Source organism: Melozone crissalis, unplaced genomic scaffold (genome assembly GCF_028551555.1).
Source record: "Melozone crissalis strain CALT ecotype California unplaced genomic scaffold, PUWL_Pcris_2 ptg000016l_1, whole genome shotgun sequence".
Taxonomy (NCBI): Eukaryota; Metazoa; Chordata; class Aves; order Passeriformes; family Passerellidae; genus Melozone; species Melozone crissalis.
In genome coordinates, this window is record NW_026535794.1 from 36,635,876 (window position 1) to 36,663,443 (window position 27,568).

Below are 27,568 nucleotides of genomic sequence, written 5' to 3' on the forward strand. Positions count from 1 at the left end.
CACCTTTTTTCCTCCCAACCCCTCACTCCTTTGCACCAACAGCACAGGGGACAAGGCATGGGGGCTTGTTCAGTTTGTCATCCAAGGTTTTCTCCTGCTGCTCAGGGAGAGGAGCCCTTCCCCTGTGAGGCCATGGGATCCCTCCCACGGGAGACAGTTTCCTGTGAACTTCTCTGGTGTGGGTCCATGCTCACGAGCAGCAGCCAAACTGCACCTGCTGCAAACACGAGTCCCTGCCATGGAAACAGAGTCCTCCCAGAACTGCTGCAACATGGGTCACTCTTTCCATGGGCTGCAGTCCTCCAAGGACAGGCTGCTCCAGCCTGGAAACAGGCTCTCTCCCTCCACCTGGTCTCCAACTGGATCCCAGACTCTTCCAGGAATCCACCTGCTCTGGTGTGGGCACTCCCCCATGGGCTGTGGGTGGATATCTGCATCCCCCGTGGATCCCCACGGGCTGCAGGGGCATGGCTGCTTCACCATGGTCTTTACCACAGCCTGCAGAGGAATCTCAACTCTGGAGCCTGGAGCACCTCCTGCCCTTCCTTTTCCACTAACCTTGGTGTCTCCATGTTGTTTTCTCTTACATGTTCTCACCTCCTTCTCTTCTCTGACTATAAGAAAGACAGTGCATGCTCCACTTTGATCTTCATTTTAAATATGTTGTCACAGAGGCCTTAGCAACACGTGTAACTGGCCCAGCCTTGGCCAGCAGCATGTACATCTTCAGAGCCATCAGGGCTTGGCTCTGCTGGGCATGGTGGAAGCTTCCAGCAGTTTCTCACAGAAGCCACCTTTGTGGCCCCCTGCTACCAATAACCAGGCCATGCCAAACCAACACAGACCTGAATGAGAAAGAAATTGTTGGAATAATAGTTCTTTAAGAGACTTAATTTCATATGTGTTATCTCTGCTGTCCAATGTAAAATATCTACTGGCATGAATTAGGGACAGTTGCATTACTTCAAAGCAGGAAAAGTGCTCAATATGTATGAAAGAAAAAGCAGGCAAATCAATGAAGGGATTAATTCTGCAGGAATTGTTCATAGTTCTCATCTGCTCCTTTCCAACTTTTGAAACATGCACTTATGTCATAACCACAACAGTTTAAATCTCTCTGCCAAAGAATTGTATACTGGGGTCTGCTCTAAGACACACACTCTCTTTCTTATAAGAAATGAGGTTGACCTCTGAGCAAATCATATACAGAAGTCTATTTTTCTTTCTTTTCAAGAGGATATGATTTGTGGATATGATTCTTGTTAAGGCAATTACAAGCATCAGATTTTCAGATACAGAAGCCTGAAGTTTGGAACAGAAATGTTCCTTTCAGTTGACTGTTAGTAGAGATCACAACAAGCAGGACTTTACTCCAGAAACTCTAAGTAAAATTCTACATGCACATAAATAGCATTCTTGAAAAGGTATGTAAATCTCTAAGGTCTAACATCTTACTAAAAGACACTGGAATTCCACTATTGCTCAGCTATTGAGGAATGAGCAACTATAAACTCTTTCAGAATGCACGACAACAATAATCTACCAATATGCCTAGGAAATAAATTCAAATAGTTCCAAGAGCTTTACTGAGGCAACACTGAGCTTGTGCATGTTGGGGAGAGGTAACAAAGACTCCTCCACTGACAGGCAGAAGCAGAACATCTGCCTCTGGCTCTGCCGCTAAATTTCCATCTCCAGCATAATGGTAAAACCAACATCAAGTATAGATATGCAGAAAAATGCAATGGTAGCCCATTAAGGCTCCTTACAAAATACATACTCTGTTCAGAAGAAGAAGAAATACAATTGAGGGAGACTAGTTTAGCACAGACAGCAATAACTGATGCTTCTGCATTTACTGATTTAGAGGATAAAGCTGGGGAAATGCATGAATGCAGATCCTGCCAAATTCTAAAACTAGTGTTAGAAGTATTTTTGTACCATCATGTTCAGACAACACCAAAACTCTGTGGAAGACACTAAAACCCAGAAAAACACAAAAATGTGAAGAACCACATGGAACTACAGTCTATGCCACTGAGAAAAGGCAAAAGTTTCAGTTCTGTGACTGCAGGGGCTCAGATCTACCAGGTAAATATTACTGTCCATAATTCATGTTCAAGTGAAACTGCAGTTAACAAAGAAACCAGTACCTACTGGGTCATCAGATAGTGTGCATCATTATTTTGTCTCGTGCCTTTTTAAAATATTTCATGCCAAATTTTGAAATACCTTTTTTTTGAGTTCTTGCAGAAACAAGACCAATTTGATATTTATAAAAACATTCAGATAACAAAGAATACTCTCAGTCTATGGAAGAATACTGCTATACTACTGAAACATTTGCATACATATTTAGGATTTCAATCTAAATCTCAAGCTTATTCCATCCTCTAAACCAATATTAAAAGATAAAATAGATAACCTCAGAGAGATACAAAGAAAATTCTTGAGCAGCGCTGCTAGTATTGACAAAATCATCTTAAAACAATGGCATGTGTGCTTCTAGAAAAGCCCATTTCACATTTTTATACTAGTCTTCATCTTCAAAATCTGCTTTTTAAAATGTTGAGATCCAAACTGGGCTCCTCAGGGGCATCAATGAGGCAACAGGCTACTGAACAGGCCATCAGAAAGAAAACCAGCTCTCAAATTATTGTGTCATATGTTTTGCAACATGAGATCTCTATTGAGAGGAACATCAAGTATCCATATGTAAGTATTTAAATAGAGGCAACCATTCCCTTCAAACATACTGCATAAATCCAAGAAACATGCATAGTTTGTATTATTTATTATGTTGTAAAATCAACAGTTGAGAAAAAGGTGAGGCAACTTTCAGGAATGCAATAAAGACAGTTAATTCTATAAAAACAGAGGAAAAAATTGAAAGGTAGTATCAAGTAATAAGAAGTAGAGTTCCTAAAAAAATATTTCTGAAACACACAGATTTCTATTTGCTACCCTGAAAATCCATTTGACAGCTTTAATGTGAAGGCTTATCAGTCTGTTTGGAAAATACACGTATTTTCCTCTGTTTCTCAAAGTCCTGCCTCAGGATACGTGGCAGAGCTAACAGCCATGTAAGTGTGAATATGCATGGCTGTGTTGCTGGGAGGCTGAACATTCAAAGGGCAGATTTTTCTAAACAGTTCAGGTTTCATCTGCTTTTGGCTGACATACAGTTAAAAAGGTTTGTGAGAAGAAAGGTAAAATCACTTTCTTAAGGCAAACATTCCAGCAAATAAAGTTATTAGTTAGCTATGCTCTTTAAGCTACCAGTGTGTGTGCAGCACAGTTTAGGGAACTGAAATAAGGCTGCACTGGCAGCAGGATGCTCTGCCAGCACCCTTCCTCATAGCACTAGGTCTGACGCAGAACCCAAGATATCCTTCTCCATATTCCAAATTGTCCACTTTGCCTTGGTGGTTCTCAGCCAAAGAGCCAAGTTTGGCCTTTGGAAAGCACATAATTTCCAACCCTTTACCAGTTCAGCTTTTATAGAAGAATTCTTGTTACAGCCATTTTGAAGTCTAAAATTCACCAGCACATTTTCCTCTACTCATTACTTTCTGCATACATTTACAGAATGGTGAGACAAAATGTTGATATTATATTCAATTATTTTTATTTTTGTATTGTAACTGAGTTTGCCAGTTGCAGAGTCAAAGCTTTCTAGTTTAAATCCCCCAATATCTTTGAAATTCTTTGCATGTACACGAAGAACATTTACTTCCTACTTCTCCTGAGTACAGAGTGTGGCTAACTGATCCATTTCCCTACATCCTCCTTCTTAGCCTTCTTAAAAATGTCCCCAGTGACATCCCCCAATTGCCATGAAAGTCTGAAGGTTATTGAGAGTAAAAAAGTAATTCATAATGAAAGCCACTTTAAGCATTAGTAAGGGAAAATATGGCATCAGTTGATTGTGGTGTCAGTGGTATATATGCTGATTTTCAAGTACAACAGAATAAATCACGACTGAACCAAAATTTTCACTTGCTTTCGATGGACTTTACCATTCTCTCTTCCATGGTCTCTCTTCACAATGTAAGTCTTTCCTTCTTGCAGCCAATCCATAAAAAAAGCATTCTACCAATAAAAGATGTTGGTAACTCGATCCTTCCTTTCTGATTCTCTGTCAAAACCATCTCAAGCTTTAAGCAAATGTCTTAAATTTGTTTTTCCCTATTACATTGCATTAAACCAGAAAGCAAGTCCATATTACTATTTCTACGCCTTTAGAAAATAATATAATTTTCACTGGAAACGTTAAAAAAAATCCAAAATACATGTGTTGAAATGTTTGTACCTTAGAAAAAGTATACTGAATATAGGTTTTCAGTTCCTTAATCACAATTTATTCTTCCTTGTCTTATGATATCATTCCCCAATTCCTTAGAACACCAGGCAAGGAATGCAGCAAGGATCAACTAGGAAAGAAGAAGTAAATAATACAAATTTGAAAAGAAAGAGATGGAAATAATGTAAGTAAGTCTCCTTAAAAGGAAAAAAAAAATAATGCCATTTTAAAGAATTCAGAGAAAACCAGAAATCTTCTAAGCTTTTCATAGGTGTAAAAGTAATCTTCCAGGATTTGGAGTAAAAAGAACCTGTTGGAGGAAACCTGTGATCAGTGCAAACAGTCACTTTCTCTTGCTGGAAAAAGGAGATTTGCAAGATGGAATTCCTAACAGAATCACAAACACTGACAAATGAGAGTACTGGTACAGACTAGCACATCCAGAGAAAGATTCTTAGCACATTGTGAACATGATCTTTCAGAAGAATCAAGGAGAGAATTTACATGCTCCCAGACAAAATTAACTCACACTGAAAAGGCCTCTTTACACATAAATGGAATCGACTGGAACAGCATCTAGCAAATGGTTTAGGATAAAACAAAATAAACATGGATGCCAGTTTTACTGCTTCCTTGCAGAAAGAGAGAAAGGATGCAAGTGCTGTGAATTCTCCTTGCACCGTGGAGTGGAGTGGCAGTGACAATTTTACTGCATTGCCTTCTGCATCTAATTTTTCCTATTTCAAAGTAATAGAAAAGCCCATAGAAACAAGCTTGTTCTTTACATCTCTTGATAATGTGTGGACATGAACAAAATCAGGAAAAATAAAACCGTAATTGCACAGGAGTGGATTAAAATTAAAACAATAAAGTACCATTGTCTGTGTATGAACAAGACTAGACAGGCTTGTGTAGATGGAAAAGGGCTGCTTCCTAATAGAGTAAGACAGTTTTCCTTAAGGTGGAGGTATGTAAGTTGCACACATCTTCACAGTATGTTTAAAATGTAAGGACAGAGGCTATGTAGCCACTTCTGGCTCAACTGCCAGCAAAAGCCAAAGGGCAAAGTTTGAGCACCACTTTGGGAAGAGGGAAGAACCAAGGGGGAACAGCTTGCACCCCTTGCTGCCTTTGTTCTGTACGCTCAGTGCCCGCAGCTGGCTGGCACACAAGAAACGCCTCAGCCAGCAGGACCACATTGCCTTCCTGCATCAAGGAAGGAAACATCTGGCAAGCAGAATCTGCAAGAAGTCAGGGGGAGAAAATGGAACACAAAAGTCTTTCTTACACTAGATCCTCTGCCTGTTTGAAATATGAGCAGAAGAAAGAATACACCTTGTCTACACAACCCACAGCTTTGAGCAATTGCCATTTGTCATGGAATTTAAGCCACAGAGGAAAGAACTTTATCTTGATACATGGGGTAAGAATTAAACTTATATATATGTGCAGAGACGTATTAAGAAATTATCCAACATAGCAGTCATGGGTCTCTGAATCATAAAGTAAGTTCATACACAAGTATGAAAAGTGAGCTTTTTTAGGCTATATATTTATTAGAAGCAGTATTAATGTATGAATCCACCTTGGAAGAAAATAAGTGTCCTTGAGATGTTAGATTCTATCAGCCAAATTGAATGTCTGCATCAATGGCTCTCCCTAAAAGTCATAATTAGGTCATTAAAATATATTTAGAAAAATAGCCTGTAAAATAAAGTTAAAAAATACTCACCTTCATTTTATTTCATAGGTCACTGTTATACCATCTAATAAGATAATTAAAAACATGCAAGCAGCTGGTACTGAGGCTAAACAGATTAATGTAATAGTCTGTAGTCATATGTGCTGGCAAGGGGTTCACCTCTTTGGCGAGGAGAAGGTCAGCTGCCCTTGGGAAGGGAGGAGAAAGACAGTATTTCTACTTTCCAGTGGCACTGCATTGCAGATACTGAAACTAAAGAGCCACATCTATTTTCCTTTTCCTTTTGGTGAAGTCCAGGACATTTGGACAACCAAAAAAGGCTTTAACCACAGCAGTAAAACAATACAGTGGAGCAGAGATGAAGTATTTTCCTTAAGTTTCTTACATTTAAAAGCTGAAAGTTATCATATGTCTAAATCCTTGTTCAAATCTTTCTAATAATGAACTTCTAATTTTGATGACATGCTTCTAGGAAAAAAAAAAAAATTGTAATTTCTTATTAGTAAAGCTTCTTCCCAAGTACACAAAGAGTACTTCCACCAGAGCATAAAGACCAGACAGAGAATTCTCTGTGACCTGACAGGACGCCTTCACAAACTCAAGGAATATTTAGAAATATATGCCAGTCACATGTGCTTTTCTCTTACATTACTTACAAACTTTATGACCTAAAGGGAAATGCTCACAATCTGAACACACGCAGCACTACATCTGTGCTGTGCTGTGCTTGTGATCAACAAAAGCAAGAGTCACAAACTCTAAGGTGACACCTTCATATTCAAAATGAAACCATACAAATAGTTCTGGAGCATCATAAATATACCAAAGAATAATGATATGTCATCCTTTATTAGCACATATACTTGGAGTCTTGTACTGGATAGAGTCAAATTGTCCTTTAAAACAGAAAATGTGGGAACCAAACAACTTCTCCTGGGGTGTATTTTTCATGGTGGTAAAAACAAGGCTTTTAAGAGCCCTTTAATAACAAAACTTATTAATATTCAAATATTTTTGGAGTCACTTCTTCTAATTAAATTGTAAAGGCCTATTACCGACAAAATATTAAGCAACTTTTGTTTCAGCAAAAATTTTCAATACAATTTTTCATGTATTAACCTTCTGCATATGTACAACATCTACCATGACTCAAAGATGCCTTTGCCTCTTTCAGGGCTAAAGTTCATGAGGTGGTCTTTTTAAAATATGATAGACTGAAATGCATTGTGCAAACAAGACTGTCAATAATTTTATCAAATTACCAACTTACTAAAACAATAATCCTTGACAGTATCCTAACACAGGTCAAAATTTCTAAGGTGTCTTTAAAGAAATAACAAGCATTTACCATCACTATCTTTAAAGATAGTTTAAGATTCACTTTGCACCTTTCATAAGGTGTTAATGTTCAATTTTACTTAACATGCAGTCCAGAACTGTAACTATCAAAACAATATCCAACCCAACTATCAAATTTACAGCCAGTCTCACTAGATCGCAGGAATTACTTGCCACTGAGAAACAAATACACATTTCACATCTCAAGCACTACCACTAAATAATGGTGATAGCTTGCCAACTATGAAAAGTCAGAAGTTACTTTTATGTATATGTATGCACACAGACCTCCCCAATACACATACACACATACATATCTTTTTTACTATTTTGCCTTTAATTATACCAACAATACTTTGGCAATGAGATACGGGACCCTTCTTAAAAGACTAATTAACTTCAGTTTTCTAAGTTGGGCTCTTTGACAGAATATGAGTATTATTCAGTGGAACTTGTAGCCAACGTCGCATTTATTATATGCACTTTGGACTAAGGAATACATAGGTACAAAGACCAGCTTTAACCTCTACTTAATCTGTGGAGAATTAAAGAGTCACTAAGCTTTAGGCTGATTTAGGAAAAAGGTACCAAGCTCTGTCCTCCCACTAGCTGCATTCCCTGCATTGGCACTGATACCATGGGAAGCTTAGGCAGGAGGAAGTCATCAGAAAGCTCTCCCAACTAAGAATGAACAGGTTGGGCTGGGTTAGCTCCCTGGTCCAGCTCCCTAAGAGATGAGTGCTACTGCCTGAGGGGAGCACGGGTGACAAGAAGGTCTCAGACCCCAGCTCCACAGTTCACACCCTCTGGAACCAAAGTCTAGCTAAAGCTGGCTGCTTCTTCAAGTGTTGCCACTTGGCAGGTACAAGAGCTGGTGCTCTTGAGTTGATGACTTTCAGGAATAAGTTTCCTGGCTTTAATGGCAGACAGAGCTCTCAACTTTCTTTTGTAGATATGGTTAAATTCTATCTTGCCTACTTTTGAGAGACTCATTTGTGGTCTCTCTGTCTACACATGATTCACAACTAAAAAACATGAAGATTATCCTGGGTGGTATTTTTCAGCCCTTCTTTTCAACTTAGACAGTATGTTAATGCAGAAAACATTAATATGACAAGAAACAAGAGTCATGCAGAACCCTAAAATGGATCTTCTAACATATTTTATCAAAGTGAATTTGCTAACTACCCTAGAAGAGTTTTACATCATCACCAAGTAGGTCTCATTAGAGTCGACTTATTAGGATAAAAAAATTGTAAGGAAACCTAAATCAACCCACCCCAGTCCCACTTTGTCTCTGCAGGCACACCCTTTGTTCCAACCTTGCTCTTAGTCCAGAAACTTCCTCTGGGTGTTTGAATCGCAGCAAACTCTTTGCTGTTCCCTCTAGGTCCTTACAAAAAGTCTTTCTTTTCAACATCCTCCAGACCAGGCTGTTTGCTCCTTGCTCTCCTTGGCAATGGCTGTGTCTCCAGCCTGCAACAGCAGGTTCTCCAGCACCGTGTCCCTCCCTGCCACCCCACGCCCGAGGCTCCCCGTGACCAGCACAGCACAGCTCGCTGCCTGCCCCACGCTGCAACCAGGACAAGGTGAACAGGCAGGTTCCTCCTGCCTGACTGCACCTCTTTGAAGCACAGATTCCAGCAGAGCACAAACCAAAACTGAAAAAAATGCCAACCAACACAGTCCACTAAATTATTCGAAAATAATCATGTGGTAAGCATGTTTTGTTTTACCATACTTAAGCATAAAAATCAGATGCAATCCTTCTGGTTTGCACAAATCATACTATTAATTTACTAGTCACAAGGAAGAAGATTTTTTGTCGCAGTCAGTATTTTGCAGGGTGAAAGATGGAAGTGTACACCTGCTGATTAGCTTTCTGAGCTTTCAAGAACAAGACACCCTCTGGTATGTACCCAAGCAAGATTCAATCTCAATGACATTGCTGAAAAAAGTTTCTTTGACTGGTTTTTACTGCCAACAAAATTGAAATATTATTTTCCCGTCAAATAATCTCAAATGTAACTAATCTTGGCTTTGGTTTTTGAGATGAAATAATGAGGAAATAGAATTTCAGGTGGTCCAAAAATCCAGTTACTTTGGAGAAGATCAGAAAGGTGATCACTGGTGAATTGAATATTTCAACATTTAGCTTAGTTACTGTGAGTTTACTTTATCAAATACTTTGGAGGAAAATAAACCTACAAAAAACAACCTTAAAATGTTTAGGCTTTCAAATATCTTGTACTTTCATCAGTTAAGTGTTTTGAACAACTTTTGAAAAAAAACCAATAATCCAGAAAACAAATTTTCAGATCATTCCTTAATTAAATACTTCATGTCCTTTTACTCACTGTATCAGTTTAGATTCCACAATCCTCCTAACGTATAGGACCTGTTCTTTTGCATTAAATAGATTATGCTTATTATAATCAACCTTCTTAAAATTAGAAAATAAATATAAAAAATTACCAACCTGTAAGAAATAAAAGTTCCATCTGAATCTGAGGTGGAGGGTGTGCTTCCATTTTCATTTGATCCTCCTAATACAAAAATAAGAGAAAACACTTTTGTTGTAAGACAAACTCTGATATGAACACAATATGGATGACAACTGCAACTGCTTTTACCATATATGGTAACTTCAGTCACCACAAAATTCACCTAAAACTTACATAGACAAATCTCAACTTTACCTCTCCAAATTCTTACAGACATCTTAATTAGCCTCCAAATTGAAACTGGAATCTGAAAGTTCTGAAAATCTGATACTTATTTTCACTAAAGTTTTGATTGAGGCCCCTCTCAAATTATTGAACACAATTTAACTAGTATAGGGTTACAGAAGTACACCACATAAGTAGATGAGCTTAATTTTACCAACATTAAGTAAAAAAAAGTAAAAGTTCATCTCTTTTGTGAAAAATTCTGAGCTTACTTTGTGATACCTTTTTTTTTTTTTTGTCACAGCACAAGTTCAAAGCTTCCCTGAAAGTACCTATTAAGACGTCTGCCAAACATCTTATTTTACATCCTGTGGGCTGGTGAATACATGGAACAGCGATGTTGCTAGAAATCCAGCATTACAAGTAAATTTTCCTTCTATAACTATGTCTATTGAAAGACTGCTAAAAGCCAGGAGTCAAATATTTCTCAAAGCAAATTTATTCTTGTCCTGTTTTATACTGTTTATTCTTGCACTGTCATTTAGCTTGATAATTCTTCTATGTCCCTGTGTGCCTCCTTAATTAATTTACAGGTAGCACTGCACAACTCTGTTCTCCCTTCTGCTGACTGAAATCAAGTTTTTTCAGTATTTTTTCCAAGTGACGCTTCGTATTCTCCATTTTCTTTAACTCAGTCCTTCTTACACATGGAAAAGGAGGGACAGGAGCTGTGGAAAGCATACTAAAAGTCCAGAGCTGATAATTTGGACAGTGGTTTTCCTCTTTATCAAACAAATCTTACTTGATACAGATGACATTCATGCCACTCCATCTTGCAGTTTCACAGCCATCCTTAACCAAACATGCCTGCACATTTACTCTCAATCTTATTCATGAAAAGAAGTTTTCAGTTTACACGAAAAATTCTTGCTAGTGCAATACTGCATTTCACACAAGGTCATGCTGTTTGCAGTCCTCTTTTCTTCAGAAAGGACCAGCCTGAATACTCTATTTGCACTGGCATCAGATATTACCTTCCAATAACTTTACTTAATAAAAGTCTATCAGCTCTCATTCTGTGGCAAAACAATAAATGAAAATATAGGATAAGACTGGTTCAAATCCAAGTTTCACTAAAAAGAATTCTTTCATTAAAATTTGCATTTCCCTATTTGTCCTAGAATTACTATACTTCACTAATCACCATCCCTTTGATTTCACAGCATCTCCTGTGGCACTGCATCAGATGGTTTACTGGGATCCACACAGACTTAATGTATTTCCTGAATGTATATTTTGAAAAGAAAGCAGGTTACCTGGCGACAGCCCATTTAACAAAAAAACCTGCAATAAAAGTTAAGCCATTTGCTTTGCTTTTCTCTCTTGTTTCTTTCTCAAAAACTTTTTTAAAGCCCTGCACACATAATGGTCAGCCCATGCAGGTGTTTTGCTAGCCCTTTCCTTTCCCCTGTTAATCTAAGTAAAAATATGATATTTCCACTCATCTGCCATGAACTAAAGTACTAAAAATTGTTCCATGCAGCAGCATTTGTCAATATTTTTGAAGTCTGTAAGTCAGATTTTTAGCTCTGCTAATTTACAATATCTACTGAAGTCCCATCTATGTTATTGATTTATTTTCAGGCCTTTGCCTGAAATTCTATTTTTACTGAAAATTAAATGTTTTCCTTTTCAGACCAGAGCTGGATTACATTTAGTATCATTTGTCCATTCATACTGCAGAATGGTTCTAGTTTCCTTTCTTAGCAAGCTTCTTTACATAGTCAAGTAATATTTTCCTGTGTATTTAAATTCTCATCTTATGATCTGATTCAACTTAATTTTGCTGATTGTCACTATAAGCCCTCACTTTCTGATATCCAGGACGTGGCCTTCTTTGCAGATCAAGCTGCTTTTCTGTTCCTTTGAGGATCTTTGCTTATTCCAGACATTCCTTAAAAAATACTTAATCATTCACTTTGGCATAAAACTTCCAAGTGTTCCTTTTCTCATCTAATTTGGAATGCAGGGGTTTTTATTAACTTTTGCACCTTTGTCTAAAACAAATCCCAAACCTCTACTACATCTTAGTTTAAAATCACTCAGTCCAGTTGATTTCACTAATTAGCTCTCTCAATTTATTTTGAAAATGGAAATCCTACTTAATCAATCTGCTTTTTGTTTACTAAATTTAACTAAATTAACAACACCAGATATTTCATCCAGAAGCCGACCCTCCCGTTATTAATAACCATCTGTTCATTTTTTCCCCCTCATATCTTGTAAAATAGTCTCCCATATTGGGACAATTTTCAGTAATACACTTTTTCATATATTACCCATCTCCACATCTGGTCCTGAGCATTCAGAGAAATGACTGAACTATGCTCAGTCTCTGTTAAAGCCATATTGCCAGGTACAGTGATACTGGGCAAGTGCTACAGGGACACAGCACATCAAAATGGGTCCTAAAGGCACTACTGCACTTCATTTATACTTAAACTAAGCATTCACCTACCACACTAGTCAAATCGAAAAAAAAACCCCACCTTATAAACAATGCTAAGTTAAAATACTGAAAAAGTATGTCTTTTCAAGAATAGCAACATAATCTTCCTCCTTTCTGAAGAATGAACTTTAAGGCTATCTCAAAAAATGCATGGACTTTATAATCTTTCAACAAAACCATTTGTCCTGCTTGAAGAGTGAACAGGACTTTACAAAGAAAATAAGGATAATAGTTGTTCTTTCACCAGGATCCCTGCAGTTGGTAGGATCCTGGGTCTGCTACATCCACTGAGCTGTTCTTCACAAACGACTCTAAGTCTAGCTTGCTTTATTCTGAAGAAAATAATTTCCTGTATTTAAACGATAGCCAAAATACTTTTGCATTTTTAATTGTATAACCATTGTTAATAAATCTCATAATCATACAAGTTATGGTTTGGATACTTCTTTGTGAGCTGCCTCATCATATCATTAGCAGCAGCTACCAAAAATGGATAGGGCTAAGTGTACTCAGCTCTCAAACCCAGGATTTAAAGGAACAGACCCTTCTGTGATTGCTCCCTGGCTCTATCCCCTTTAAGATGGGCATGTCTGTTATGACACCTTGAAAGATGATTAAGATGTCATTCATTGAAAGTGGTAAAAATCACAAAGCAAAGAGTGAAGTATTCATTTTCTTAACAGAAGACTCCCTACATTTTACCTAGTTTTATCCAAAAGGCTTTTCAGCAAATCCTATTAAGTTTCCATAGTTAGTGATAAAGAGGACAAATAAGACTGCTGCTTCACTGACTAATGACATTAAGCTGTGGGAATCCACGCCCTGGATCACCTCTCCTCAGGAAAGTTCCAGATACTCCTTCTGAAAAATATGGTGAACTCTCAGTAGAACAGATATACTACTTCTATATTCTTAACTGATATTGACCCAAATTTCTGGTAAAATTGGGATGTATACTAAACAGTTATGAATATAAGATTCATGATGCTAGTAACAAAACTTGGGGTCCCCTTTAACAATTGATTCAGTATTACTCTGATTTTCAATTTCCTTTTGAAACTCAGTTATGGAAAGAAGGGTTTTGCTAAAGAAACAGAGGATGCTCTAGTAACCCTGCCACAGACCTTGCGAAAAGCTTTTCTAACTTCAAACGCACAGGCTAGGGGAAAAAAGGTAGAATAAATCCTGTCACACTTTCAGAGGAAAGAGAAGGGAAACAAGCAATACTGTAACAAGCACCTGTATCAAAGTAAGTATGGCTTTCAGCACTAGAGCAGTTACTGGCTTTATTACAATAATAAAATAAGGCTGTATCCTTCCAAAGGGCTTGAAAATTACCTGGATTGCTCCTTCTTTAACTGTAGCATCTCCCTCTCCTAAGAATGAAAACTTTCTCCTGAAATTGCCTCACTTCAGTGAAGTGTGTTCTCGTTCAGAGACCAAGGCTAAAGGGAGCTGGGACTTGGGCAGCTGGAGCCTGACACTGCTGGACACAGCTGAAGGCTGTTTCAAGAGAAGTTGTGTAACTCAAAATTGACACTCCCAATAACTAATTAAAAAAGAACATTTCAAATGCTAGCTTCTTAAGACTTCTGAGATGCATGGAGAAGGATTTGCAAACTGTACACTTGCTAGGGTACTAGATTCACCCAGAACACATGGGCTTGTCACTTGCAGTAACTGTTATCTTGTCAAGGACGTACTTGAGATTATAGACAGAGCATAAAATGGGAGAACCCAGAATAAGGAAGATGCCTTCACTTCCTGAAGATTATCTGAAAACTATGTGAAGAAATTTTAACAGGAAGTCTGATTAAAACTTTCACACTATTTTTTTGTATTTTTCTTTTTTAACAGCCTATTACACTGATAGAATCACAGAACTATTTAGGTTGAAAAAGATTTGTAAGATCATCGAGGCCTAACACTAACCCAGTACTGCCAAGTTCAGCATTAAACCATGTCCCCAGGTGCCACATCTTTAAAAAATCCAGATGTATTTTAAATACCTCCAGGGATGGTGACTCAACTGATAGGGTACTTTCTCACAGAAGAGCTTTTTGAAGGTGCAGCACAGAGTTTCCACTCTGGGTAATAAGAAGAAACTGGACAGCATTTCAAAGCCTCAATTCACAGGTGAGAAGACACTCCAGGTATGCTCCAGGCGCAATGAACACTGAGCTGAAGCATGTGCTCAGCAAGGGTAAAAAAGCATGTGAAGAAAGATGTAGGGATCAGACATTTCTCTCTCATCTCTCCCACTATGTCTTGAAAACAGCAATTTCCTGTGAGATGTAAAAATTCAGCACTGAACTTTCTAAGGAGAAAGGGTGGGATACTGTCCTAACCAGCTGCAAGTCCATGAAGACAAAAAGCTTGAGTGACAGGGCCTTGCTTGATGGCTGCACACCTAATTAAAAAAAAATCAAACTAATTTTTTTTCTTTTGAAAATATACTTTGATACTGAGGAATTGTCTTTAAATATATCTCTATTTCTGCAGGCATGTATGCAGGCACACATGCATGTCTGAATGAGGGCACACATGTATTTATACAGTGCAAACCAATTTACCAACCCTGAATCACATATGAAAGGGTTTTATGGCTGGCAGTTTAGGATTTTGTGATAAAAGTGATCCTACTCAGGTAACCAAACTGTGCATTTCCCTGCTTACAAGTGTCATAATGGAGACAGATCCTTCTGCTGACCTGTTTGCACTCTGCTTAATGTTTTTCTTGTATTCTAATCAAAGGTTAAAATGTTGTTAAAACACAAAATTTATTTAACATTGTGAAAATTTAAGTTGATATAAACACTCGATCATTAATGCAGTGTTTTATGATTAGAGACAAGTCAAATTTTAACACAAATCTATGGTTGCAGTCTAAGGCTGTCAATTCTTATAACATGACTTCAAAATTCCATGCTATATTAATTTTCAGCATATTTAAAGCTTAATAATTTAATGATTTATCCAATTTTAATTTATACTTTCAAAACCACTTTGAACAATCTGAGGTGCCACTGGAGATCACAACAGTGGTCCTGGTTAAGTCAAATAATAATTATAGCGCTTTCACTTTAAAGATGAGATTATTTTTAATTATTGAGTGAAGTACTTGAGGTACCATACTTATATAATTACGCTACTCATTAAATGGTTATTGAAAGCTGAAATGTAATTTTAATGACAGCTACCTATTTTTCTTTGCACACTTTATAGATGACAGATCAGTCAGGAATTCTAGTTTGCTCAAAAAATCCTTGCAGCTGCACTGGTTCTTTCAGGTGTAAAACAATTAAGCTGTTCTTTTTTTAAAACTTTAAACATTTTTTTTTCTCAAATGATATCAATATAATATACAGAAGCTAGTAAAAACCAGAACAATAAAGCATGGATATTTTTTCTTCTTCACAATACTATCAAAATGCTGGCCCTAAACTACTATAAATTCCAAACAATACCCCCCCGAAAATAGTGACAATACAAATATGGAAGAATAATTTTAGTCAAAATGTGTTCGTCATATAATACAAACAACAAAAAAAAATTGCTTAACAGATTGCAGTCCTTTATTGAGAGTATAAAGGGGTAATCAACATACAATAAGCATTTTACTATGCATTAAAACTATATATAATACCATGAGATTCCTTTGCTTTTTCTAACAGCAAGGTTCACAACTCTGCAAACATAAAATTCCTTTGTACTATTTACTCCACAGATAGATATTCATTGGACTGATCTCAATAAAATTTATTCTAACATGTAGGCATCTCACACAACTGACACTACAAAGGTATGGTCTCAGAAATGAGCACCTTAAACACTTATGTTCTGCATTTTAAGCCTTTATATGCGATGTCTGAAATTCAGGGTATTTCTCCGTGTTTCAAAGACCCGTATCTTGTCCAAATTAAGCTTTCCTTTTCCACAATGAAAACCAAACAGAGGAGTAAACTTGTTTCATTAACAATATTAAAGCAAAGATTTCTGAGTTCGCTGTATGGGGAAAAGGCAATAAAGTTTTGAAGAGGGAAAAACTGCTTTGTTCCTTCAATCCCCTAGTTGAAATTAATTATAGCAAATGTTTATGAAAACATCTGTTCCATACAGTTATAAATTCTTAATTTTAGCATGGACGATTCCAAGCTCCTCTATTATTTTGAAAGAGAACAGTCTGACAACTGAAAGGTTTACAGAAGAGCAGGCAATTTGTATTTCTACAGCACCAAATATGCAGTTTGGAAAGTCTTCAGGATCTCTGCAGCACAGAAAAATAAAACAAAATACAAAAAGCCTAAGACGTGTGAAGCTTTATGATTTGGGTCCGCTGATAGACCAAAATGGGAGCGGGAGGAGGGAAAAAAATGAAAATAGAAGGAGAACTAATCCCGAAAACATACGGCAAATCGAGATTTTACTATACAAAGTAGATGTTTAAGAAGTGAAACGTCGCGGAGCTGCGGCGAGGGACGCGGGCGGCGAGCTGGGCGCTGCCGCGAGCCGCCAACAGAGGGCGCTGCAGAGTTTGGGAAGCGGCGGCCGCGGCTGCCGCCGGCTCCGGGCGCGATCGGCCGCCCCCGCCGCAGGCTCGGCCCGCCCGGCCCCGCACAGCCCCCGCCACAGGCTCGGCCCGCCCGGCCCCGCACAGCCCCCGCCATAGGCTCGGCCCGCCCGGCCCCCCACAGCCCCCGCCACAGGCTCGGCCCGCCCGGCCCCGCACAGCCCCCGCCGAGAGCTCGGCTCGCCCGGCCCCGCACAGTCCCCGCCCGGTCCCACACAGCACAGCCCCCGCGCAGCCAAGGCTTTCAAGTCATCTTTTCAAGTGATTAAATGGAGCGCGCTCGGAGCAGCGTAGAGCAACTGTAAATTGTGCCTTCAGCTAAAGAATTAAGTGCACTGCACTTCTGATATTTATTAAATAATTATTAGGCCGGAAAGTTGGAGAAGGTTTCGCTCTGAGCAAGTTCGGTTTTCTGAAATAAATACGATGCACCTTTTGGGCGAGCAATCTTTTACGTAGAAACCTGGCTCTCTATCCCTCACTTCAAGTTCATTTAGTATTAGAAGCACACTTTGAATGCATGCAGCACAGATTTCTGATAGCATTTTAGTTTTATCAGCTCTGCCCTAAAATATTATATTTTGCCACAACTGAAATAAAAACCTATACACTATGATAATTACTGATACATGAAGATAATGAATTGTGAAATGAACTAATGAACTTGCCATTTTAAGTAAAAAAGTCTTAGGCTGAAATATTTTGTTTCATCTTCAGTATTGACATGAAAAAATATATTTAGCATTACCAGTCTTCTTTCCCCTTTAAGCTTATTTTAATTATTAAAGGAACATAATTGTAAAGCACAATATAGAACTCACAGAGATGCCAACCTTGTGATAGTGAAAGCTGGTCACATTTGGAAGTAGGTAAGGAACACTGGCACCAAGGTGCAAAATCAAAGCCTGTTTTAGCCCTGCTGAAAGCTCTTTCAACAGTATGATAGGCAGACACACTGGTTTCCATTTAGGAAAAAAAACTTCTGGAGATAAAATCTTGTACTGCATGTTGCTCAAACCCTGTCTCTTGGATTGCTGACTTATGACAATCAAGTGGCACCCACCTTCCATGATCTTTGCTTATAAAATCACAGTTGCGTATGTGTATATGCATATATGAGTAAACTCAGTGTATTCTCCAGGCAACATCTCCGTTTGAAACAATTTTGTCTATGCACTTCTTTTTAAATCAAGACACACGAAAGTAAGAGGGTTTCCATTTTAAGTGAAACTGCTTCTGAGTGTTCACAAATCTAAACACCAACCCTGTCATTAGGTTAGTCTGTAAATTAACATGCCACCGTTCCCCATGTAAAATGTATGTGTGAAAAAGTGTGGATGGGAAAAGATATACAAGGGTCTAGATGACTGATTCTGAAATTAGAATGTAGCATCAGTGTTTAAGAAACGTAGTCCCATGCAGCTCAATTTCAAATAAATTCAACAATAAGTACATTCAAGGGACTTATTTATAATATTTCTTTTCCTGTTGAAGCTTCTGCATTTACAAAAATAGACTGAGCCATACACTGTACTCTAAACTAAAACCAATATAATAAACAGAGTAAGAAATTTTACTCGAAGGGCGCTGAACTAATTCATACGAACGCTTCCGAAGAATTCCCAGGTGACTGCAAGTTACCAAAATCCCAAATACTTTATATCCAGATGTGTTTTAATATAATCTCTCTAGGCATGATAGGAAGGAAAGAAGTTTAACTGTGATGCAAACAGTGATTTAAACACTTCAGAAAATGCATGTACATGGAAAAATAGTTTGACTTCCCATTTAGTGGGAAGCACACAATACTAGCTTATATAAGCAAATGTGACTCCACTGAAGTCGATACACATTTAGTCCAGTAATGCCTGAACTGAATTTGCTACCAGCAGCAATACGACTGGCAGAACAAAAAAATCCACTGGGTAAGGTAAAAGGTGATTCCTCTAAGTGTTTTTCAGTTATTTCTCCCAGTGCACCTGTCTTTGGTCCATAGCATATTATGTCCACTTCTGTTCATATGCTCAGTACTAGAGCCTGTATCACCTACATAGCCTGGCTGATCATTTATCATGTGTAACCTACATAAATTCCTAGGTCATCCCACCAAGTCTGACTCAAAAGACTCCAGGATAAGATACAGACATTTTGGTGTAGTCTGACTGAAGTAGAAACTGTATACTTAATAAATAATTTCATCTCTAACTTGAGTAAATTCTTTTAAGAGCACATGCAATTTTCAAAATCACAAATTGGCAAAATTAGTAAAACAGGATAGAGTAATCCAGCTTAACTAGGGACAAGCAGCAAAACTAGACTTTGCACAGAAAGAAAAAAAAATCCTAGAAGCTGCCTGGCATCATTGCTAGGAATTTACACCCTAATGATATACAAATGCTGAGTGACTTATACATGCATCCAGAAGAATTTAGCTAATTTTAACTTATAAACAGCCTAAAAGGCCTTTGAGCTATAAATTGCAATAAACTAAAGATGGCAAAAGGCAATAAACATGAGTTAATGACTCAGCATCCTCCTGAGATAGCACTGGTCATGCAGCTTTGCTTAATCTTAGACATGCACAATCACTATAAAAAGGTGGTCTCCAGAGACCATTTACACTGACAATAAGAAAAACATACCATCTCTTTACATCTTTGAAGGCCACTATCATCCTTTAACTTACTTCAATTACATCCTATTTTTAACCACATTTCTATCTTATAGATTGTTGCAATCCTTCTGTTTGGGATAATAAATCATATGGATGTATAGTCTAATTTTCATATTCAAAAGCAGTAATGCATATTCCATATTCCATGGAGCTTAGGAAAAAAAAACAAAAAAAGATCATTCAGGAGGTTTCTAGCATTCTGTTGTTTTTCCAATATTAAAAGACAGTAGAAGACAAACACGAAAGAATTAAGAGCTCTTTTTTTGAAATATAACTGCCCTTTCAACAAAGAGCTAGCTGATTTTCAACAGAGAATAACAGGTTTATCAGGAGAAAAGCTAGCCTGGCCAGGGAGCCACGTGGCAGTGATATGCAGCCTCACCTCCTAAAGTTGGGGAGATGGTCTCATGATAACCAGGACCAGGAGTTAAAAAGAGCTTTGCTTCTTTGCTGTTTCTTATCAAAGGACACTACTGCAGCAGGCTGATGACTTACAGCGTTGCTGATGGATGTGAAAGGCTCCTGAAAGCAAAATGAAAGCTCTCCTGGACTTTCTTTCTGGAGTGCAAATGTGTTTATGAGCACCGTGAAAATCATACCACTTTCCTTCACCCAGCACATGCACGCAAAGAGGGACAGCCTGAAATCAAAGCATCCATGTGGTTGCTGTGGTGACATGTGTGTAATTGGCTACTTGCTTGTCTGGGGTGGGAAAACAGGCAGCATTTATGGTTAGGAGGCAACCAGAAAGAATAAAAAGAATTTTGGGGTAATAAATGAATAAAAGGATAAATGGAAACAGAGACATTTGGGCACATGAGAAGCTAAAAGGCAGAGGAGCTCCTTGGCATCCAGTGGAAGGGCTGGCACTACCCCCGAGAGGCAGCAGCAGAACTGAGGAGTTTGGCTCCAAGGAAGAGGGAACAGACAAGAAGCTTCAAGGAAGGAAGCTGTCACTGAGATGCAAGACTGGGCAGTGCCTGGGCTTTCTTTAAGTGCTACAGTCTTAAAGGCACACAGTAAGAGGTGAAGAAAGTCTCACATGAAGGAATGTAGGAAGCTGCCAGTCTCTAAAATGTCCAGGGTGAGGGAGAGGCTCTTGGGCTCCCACAACATCACTGTCACCCCAGCTCAGCTCTGCCAAATCCTTCCAGCTGCAGCCTCCTCCTTCCATACCACAACTCCTCTTAGCACTGCTGGAAGCAGAGAGATCTGTTGGCCCAAAAGGCTACTTTGGATTTATATTAACATAAACTGCAGAATAATAGATTAAATCCGTTAGAAATAGGATCCTGCTCACATCTATTTAGTAAACATATTTTTAATAACATAACTAAGTAACACATTTTAAGTTATCTGGGCAAAACTTAAGACCTGTTCCAGTAGCTGCAGAGTCTAGAGGTAGCACAATTCAGAAACACACGGTTAAAAAAAATTTTTAAAAAATCGTGTTCCCTTCATCTTACAGCAGTATTAGTACCTTATAACCTGGCAAGGCATCTGAGAAAAAACCCCAAAACCTGAAGATAACCAACACTGTCACAAAGACTCAAATACTCAACCCTTGAAGGGTGTTACTGCTGCTGATGGAACAGCCCTTATCCTAATCAAATTAACAATACAGGAGTAACATGCATCAGGAAGGGACAATAGATAGCTTGGTTTTACAAGATGAAGCCAGAAAGCCCAGGACTACCACTGAGGCTGTCTAATTAAGGCTTTTAATTCTTGGAATACATTGTGCATCCAGAGGACCCATAACTGAGAGAACCTAAAATGGAGCAGTACCCTACATTTTCTATAGATTTCTCCAAAGAAAAAACATGTCACCAAACAGTATAAAAGAAGTACTGAGCTAGAGCTTTTAAACTGCCAAATTGAAATATGCCAAAGCATAATGAAAACACTAGATTTTTAATCAAAATTCTTGTAAATCAACCTTTAGGCAATTTGGAGAGTACCAACTGTGCACTTTGCTGGTGCAAAAGCAGATGCATGTTGTGAATGACAGATCTAGAAAAATTTGAAGAGCAAAGGTATATATGCACTAGCAGTAAACTCTAGATGTCTAAGAGATGAAAGTCCACAGCTACATCAGAATATAAAAATACATCAAATTGACAGCAAGAATGACAAAACACTTCTATTTACTACAGTGCAAGGTGCTTTGTCAAACAACTATCACTTTGTTGTAGATATTGAGGAAAAAAAAACTCTCCATAAAACATTTTTGCTAAAAAGTATGTAATCCATCATGGGACAGATTTCTGCTCCGCACCCTTGCCCTCCTGTGTGGAGGATGAGTAGTGTCAATCCCTAGTGGCACTTCAGAATGGTACTAAGGATGAAAGTACAAAGCACTTGAAGACATAAGAAATATGAGACTTCTAAAATGCAAATAAGACAAGTATGACTAGATTTTTTTTGTGCCTAACAATTATAGTGAAGTTTTCCAAAAGTTTGATGATTTAATTTACACAACAATATGAAAAATTATTTAGTAGTAGTCAATTCTTCCCAAGAGTTACCTCAGTTCTTTAAAACAAAAAAATCTTTTAGCCAAAAAGAAAACAGTCTGTGTGCAAGACAAAAATGTCACCCAGCATTGGAGAGATTCAGCTTTTTGATTTTGCATTTTTTCACCAAACATCACCTAAGGAAAATGTAAGAAGGCATTCCACATATGTAATTCATATTAAAACTCAAAAATAACCATCTGGAGATCAACAGAACAGTCCCAAGGGTCTACAAATTTGAAAATATTTCCCCTTTTCCTTCCATTTCACCTCAATTTATGGCCGTGATTTGCTTTATGACAAGCATGGTACCTCTCTGTCAAGCTAGAGAGGAGAAAAAGGTTTGAACCAGGGACTTTGGCTCTTCCATACCAGAGCTCTGCATTCTCAGCAGGCTTCACACCATGCCCCCCAACACTGCATCCAGACAGCACAGAGCTCAAGTGGCGTGAAAGGAATGCTCTGCACCAGGTCATTCGGCACATCCATAGCCTGCTGCTAGAGACCTGGAGGAGGTGCTGAATTTTCATGCACACTGTGGGAGTGAAATTCCATACAATAGCTGTCGTACTTAAGTACAGGCCTTATGGAAAAAGCACTCTATGCTGTGACTGCAGGTTGCAAGACAGAGCAAGAAAGAATGTCTACGTCTGAACAAGGCTTCCATTTTCTGCCATGGGAATGACAGTGAATAAAGACGGCAAAAATTGCAGCATGTGAATACTGGTGTAATTACTGAATGGTTCCCCACATAATTATGCAAAACAAATCTATCCATAAGTTAATGTAGCCATTTTCTTTTTGAAACAGAATTTTCATGCCATCCATCAGTCACCCAAAAACCACAAACCTTAGACGACTTAAGTACACAGAATTTACTCATTTGGTCTGTAATATAAGCAATGCATGTGACTAGAAATAAAGGTTTAATGAAACAAAATAACATACTCCACTAGGGAAAACATATTTTGCCCAAAGAAAAAACTCATGTAAATAAGTGGAGGCTTGACTATTTGATAAATATAGCCCCAAAGGTTATATGTTTACTGAAAGAATATAAATATTGTAGGTGATGTAGATTTTTTTAATTTGACTAGAAACATTAATTGCTTTCTAAATACAATAATATTTTTTCAAACTGTGGGGTCTCATTTCTTTTACTGCAACAAGTAACCAATTACCTAACAAAAATGTTTACATTAATCACAATCACTCTATATTTTAGTTTTTGTACCACCGATTTTATTTTTGCTTAGAGCTGAACTCCCTCAGGCATTCTCTTGTGCCAACCGTTAATTTCTATCAGTGATAAAGTTCCCTTAAGCTTCTTTTAACATCTACTGGACATGACCTCATAAAATTTAATGCCACTCATTAACCCCAAGCACTTAACTTTACACAGTAATGTCAGGCATCTGACTTTCCAGTGCATGAGAAATCCAAGTGGGAACTGTTTGAGAGATACAAATTACAAATCACTTGAGTAGTAGAAAGAGCTGCAGTGAACAATATTAAAGGGTAAATCAAGACTTGAGCAAAAGTAGGGTTCTTGTGATGCCTTCTATCTAAAATTATAAAACATTTATACAAACGGGGGAGGCTGCAACGTGATTGTTTTGGCTTGTGAGAGGACTGAAACTCAGAGACTGAATGCCAGGTTTTCAGCACTGTCTGAAGCAAATATGATGTGCAGTCATGTTTTCTTGGCTGTCCAGTAGCCTTCAGGAATTTGGGAGCAGAACAGGTTTTAGGGTCACCTCACATTCTGCAAAGGCCACACAGCAGCGAGACTGGGGTAAGCCAGAAGAAGCAGCTCCTTCAAAGTGCTCACCCTTTTTTTCCTGCAACAGCCTTGCCTAGGTTTAGCTTTAGAGTGTGGTTGTTCTTCCGATTTTGGTTATGTACCAAGAAAGCTCTCGGAGGGACAGCACTGTTTTTATTTTCCCCGAGATGCACAGATGGGTGATGTCTGCTTAACTCATTTAACCATATTTCCCAGTGGCTTCACACATGTTGGAGAAAATGTGGAAAATTCTAGAGGTGAATGAAAAAAACCACTTAACAACAATTTTCTGGCTTCTCTTGAACCATTCAAGGACATTTCTTGTAGGGAGCTGCAACTGAGTGACAGCCTGTCATGGCCCTGAGTGTAAAAAAAAGGCACATTGTTAGGATAAAAAAAAAAAAGCGGTTTATTTTGTATTTCTGTTGGCTCAAGAGATATCTAGGCATGCTCTGTGCAAAAGGACAGTGCTATGCAGCTAGAAACATGGCCCATCGGAGTTCCTGATAGCAATCTGCTTATTCAGCTCGGTTATGAAAAGTCCCCTCCCCCAGACTGTACACAGGGCTTGCTTTTTCTTGGTGTCACAGGCTGTTACATTCTGGGTTAAGCAGTTGATGCTGTTGGAGCAGGGATCAGTTTAACATTTCTATACGAATTATACAAGGTAGCTATAAATTGCTTCATGAGAAGCCACGTGAGATTTGATGTGATGTCTCTAAGTGCTACACATTTATTTATTTTTCAGCAGCAAAAAGAGCTGGCTCTCAGAACTAAGCGGTAGCTCCTGAATTTACTGATCTTAACTGGGAAATATATTCTCTGCTACACCGTAAATCTAAACAGAAGGAAGCTGTTTTGCTGAAGCTTTATCTGCACAGAAAGGTATCTCTAAGCCAAAGGTAGGTATGACAGAATTGAGGTTTTCACATATGAACTGCTGTGATCTCTGATATGAGCTCCAGCTCCAATTTCTCTGAATGACTATTTAAGCTATAAACCACCCAGAACCAAAATCTACAGTCAATACACACATCACACTATTGAAAATGGTTTTGCATCTTGCCTGCCACTGGTCTAAGATCACTTTAGCATAATTACAGCTTGATGCAACATGGGTAAGTGTGCATCAGTTGGAAAAGTTTTTATTGCCTAATAGCAGGGAATAGCAATAAAGCAGATGTACACCAGGCCACATGACAATGGTAACCAATTGGTCTGTATTTGGCAAAGCAAAGTATTAATGTTTTATAAACACAATGTATGTTATACTTTTCTAACAACAGGGGTGTAAATCTCTGCACAGCACAAACACTTGTGTGGATCAACACAGAGATACTGCTGTGATAGGTACTTTGAAGTTGTAGATAAGAGCTCAAGCTGCAAGATGCCAAAAAAATTGGAAGTTTGTAAAGAATCACTGCCAGACTCTTAAATGTAGTAGCACTTGTGGGACTTTCTGAAATATAAATAGTAATTACCTTCAATGCAGAATGTATTTGCAAAAATAAATGTACTGGTGCATATACCAAAACTCACAACTCAGTTTTCTATTTGAGAACCAAACTTTAAAATCTACAAATTGTGAGTAAAACAACCCCCAAAATACTCTTTTGCTCAACACTCCCTACCCCACAGTGCCCAAATCCACGTACACATGGGCACGCACATACACAAGCGCTCCAATATCCATACGCAAACACGTCAGCCTTAGTGTGAGGGCATCTACCCTGTAGACAATTCAATCAATCTCTCAAGTGACACTCACACGTGCCTGCACACACAAAAGCAGATGTGGCATTAAGATTTACAAAGTTATTGAAACTTTTAACAAGTAAAACGCATCTTTACTTAGCTACACCAGAATGAGGAATAAAGGGGTTTACATATGTTCCAATTCTAAACCTATCAATCAAACCCATGTTATTCCTTTGGGAGCTTATTTACATGCATATTTATCAGCCTCACATGCTAATTCCCTGCTGTTTTATGCCTGCGAGGCATGTTTATGAGTCATAATTGTTGATCTCATTTGATGTATTTCACTGAAGTAAGACATTATTCAGTTATGTGGCCTAATGTCAATGAATTACGATGACCTGATCTTCGAAATGCAACTTGCTCTTTAATTTTTATTAGAGCATTACTTATTCAGAAGAAGAAATACAGTAAAATGGAAGATCACATGTTTTTATAGCCATTTTACTTTAACATCTGATTTTTGAAACACTCCTCCCAACCTCTAGGCAAAGTTTTAAAAGTGTAATTCATAAACACCAAATGAAAAGAATTTTTCCCTGAAATTAGTACACATTACTCAGAGTGGGACCTTTTATAGATGTTCTTATTTTGTTTTAACCAGCCACAAGACAGGCCTTTGGAGCACTGGCATATGGTTTGCAAAAGAAAAACAACCCGACTCAATTCAAAGCCCTGAAATTGTTCTTTGCCTTAACGTCATCAAAACTGAAACCAGACAGAGACTTCACAGCAACTGAGAAATGATTGCTAAAGTAAGTTACAGGTCCCCAAACTGACTCATCATCTTTAATGCTAAGTGGTGACAATTTATAAGCAGTAAATCACTTGATGGTCAAAGTAAAGACGTAAAGAGGGACTAATTATGCTGTGTACAAACTTCACTGCAGTAGCCTGTATTGTGCCATTAATGGCTATTTCTAGGTGGCAAGCCAGAAATGGTGATAGTAAGCATCCATGCTGTAGGAGTCAATGTAAGTTGCTCCTTATCCTAGGCTAATAAAAAATTAGCATTGTACACATAATTTGCTACATGATTTTCAGATGTCCCCACTTCCTATCTTAATATTCAGTATTGTTTTAATGCAATTATTATCAATTAAATATGTTCAAAAGTTTCCAAATTGCTGCTCTGAGCTACAGCTTTAGCATGGAGCAGAGTAATATGCAGAAAAATAAAACTATCTTTAGCTAAGCAATGCAAATTCAAACTGCAGGCTCATTTTTCCATAAGAATCTCAAACTGAATATGACAGATATGAGTAAGTATCTTGGAAATCACAGATAATCTGCATGTATCTTCCTGAATTTGTAATATCCAGAGGACTGGATATACATTATATACAAATATAACATTAATTCCAAGACAAAAAATCCTCGGGATATTTTTCATGTCCAGAATTAAATCAGGCTTTATATGCTCTTTTTTAAAAGTGAAAAGGAGCATTTAGTCCTGTGTTTACATGGTATTTTCCAAATCAGAAGTTTGCCTCTGACAGGCATACATTACAAACCAGTTTCTCTAAAAAACCTAAAAATCTTCACTTGAACAAGTAGTTTTTCTAATGTCACAGTTACAAGGGTATAACTTTAGTTCATACAAATGCCACAACTAAAACTGTTATATGTTCATAATAAATAAACAATTATAAAATATATTAAATTTAATTATGCAAAAAAAGTCAATTCCATAACTTTTCAAACAGAATTTTTCACTTATTATTCAGTATGTTATTGTCTCAAGAA

The 27,568-nt window shown here is 37.9% G+C and overlaps 1 protein-coding gene across 7 annotated transcripts in view; it reads right to left on the reverse strand.

Moving 5' to 3' along the window:
- The window catches only part of TBC1D5 (TBC1 domain family member 5), a 313,714-nt gene that overhangs the window by 143,636 nt on the left and 142,510 nt on the right, over window positions 1-27,568 (reverse strand). For all 7 annotated transcript variants that reach the window (XM_054273245.1, XM_054273244.1, XM_054273243.1 and 4 more), the window contains one exon: window positions 9,823-9,889. In XM_054273245.1, coding sequence (XP_054129220.1) covers window positions 9,823-9,889 — 67 coding nt within the window. The remainder of the gene's footprint in view (window positions 1-9,822; window positions 9,890-27,568) is intronic.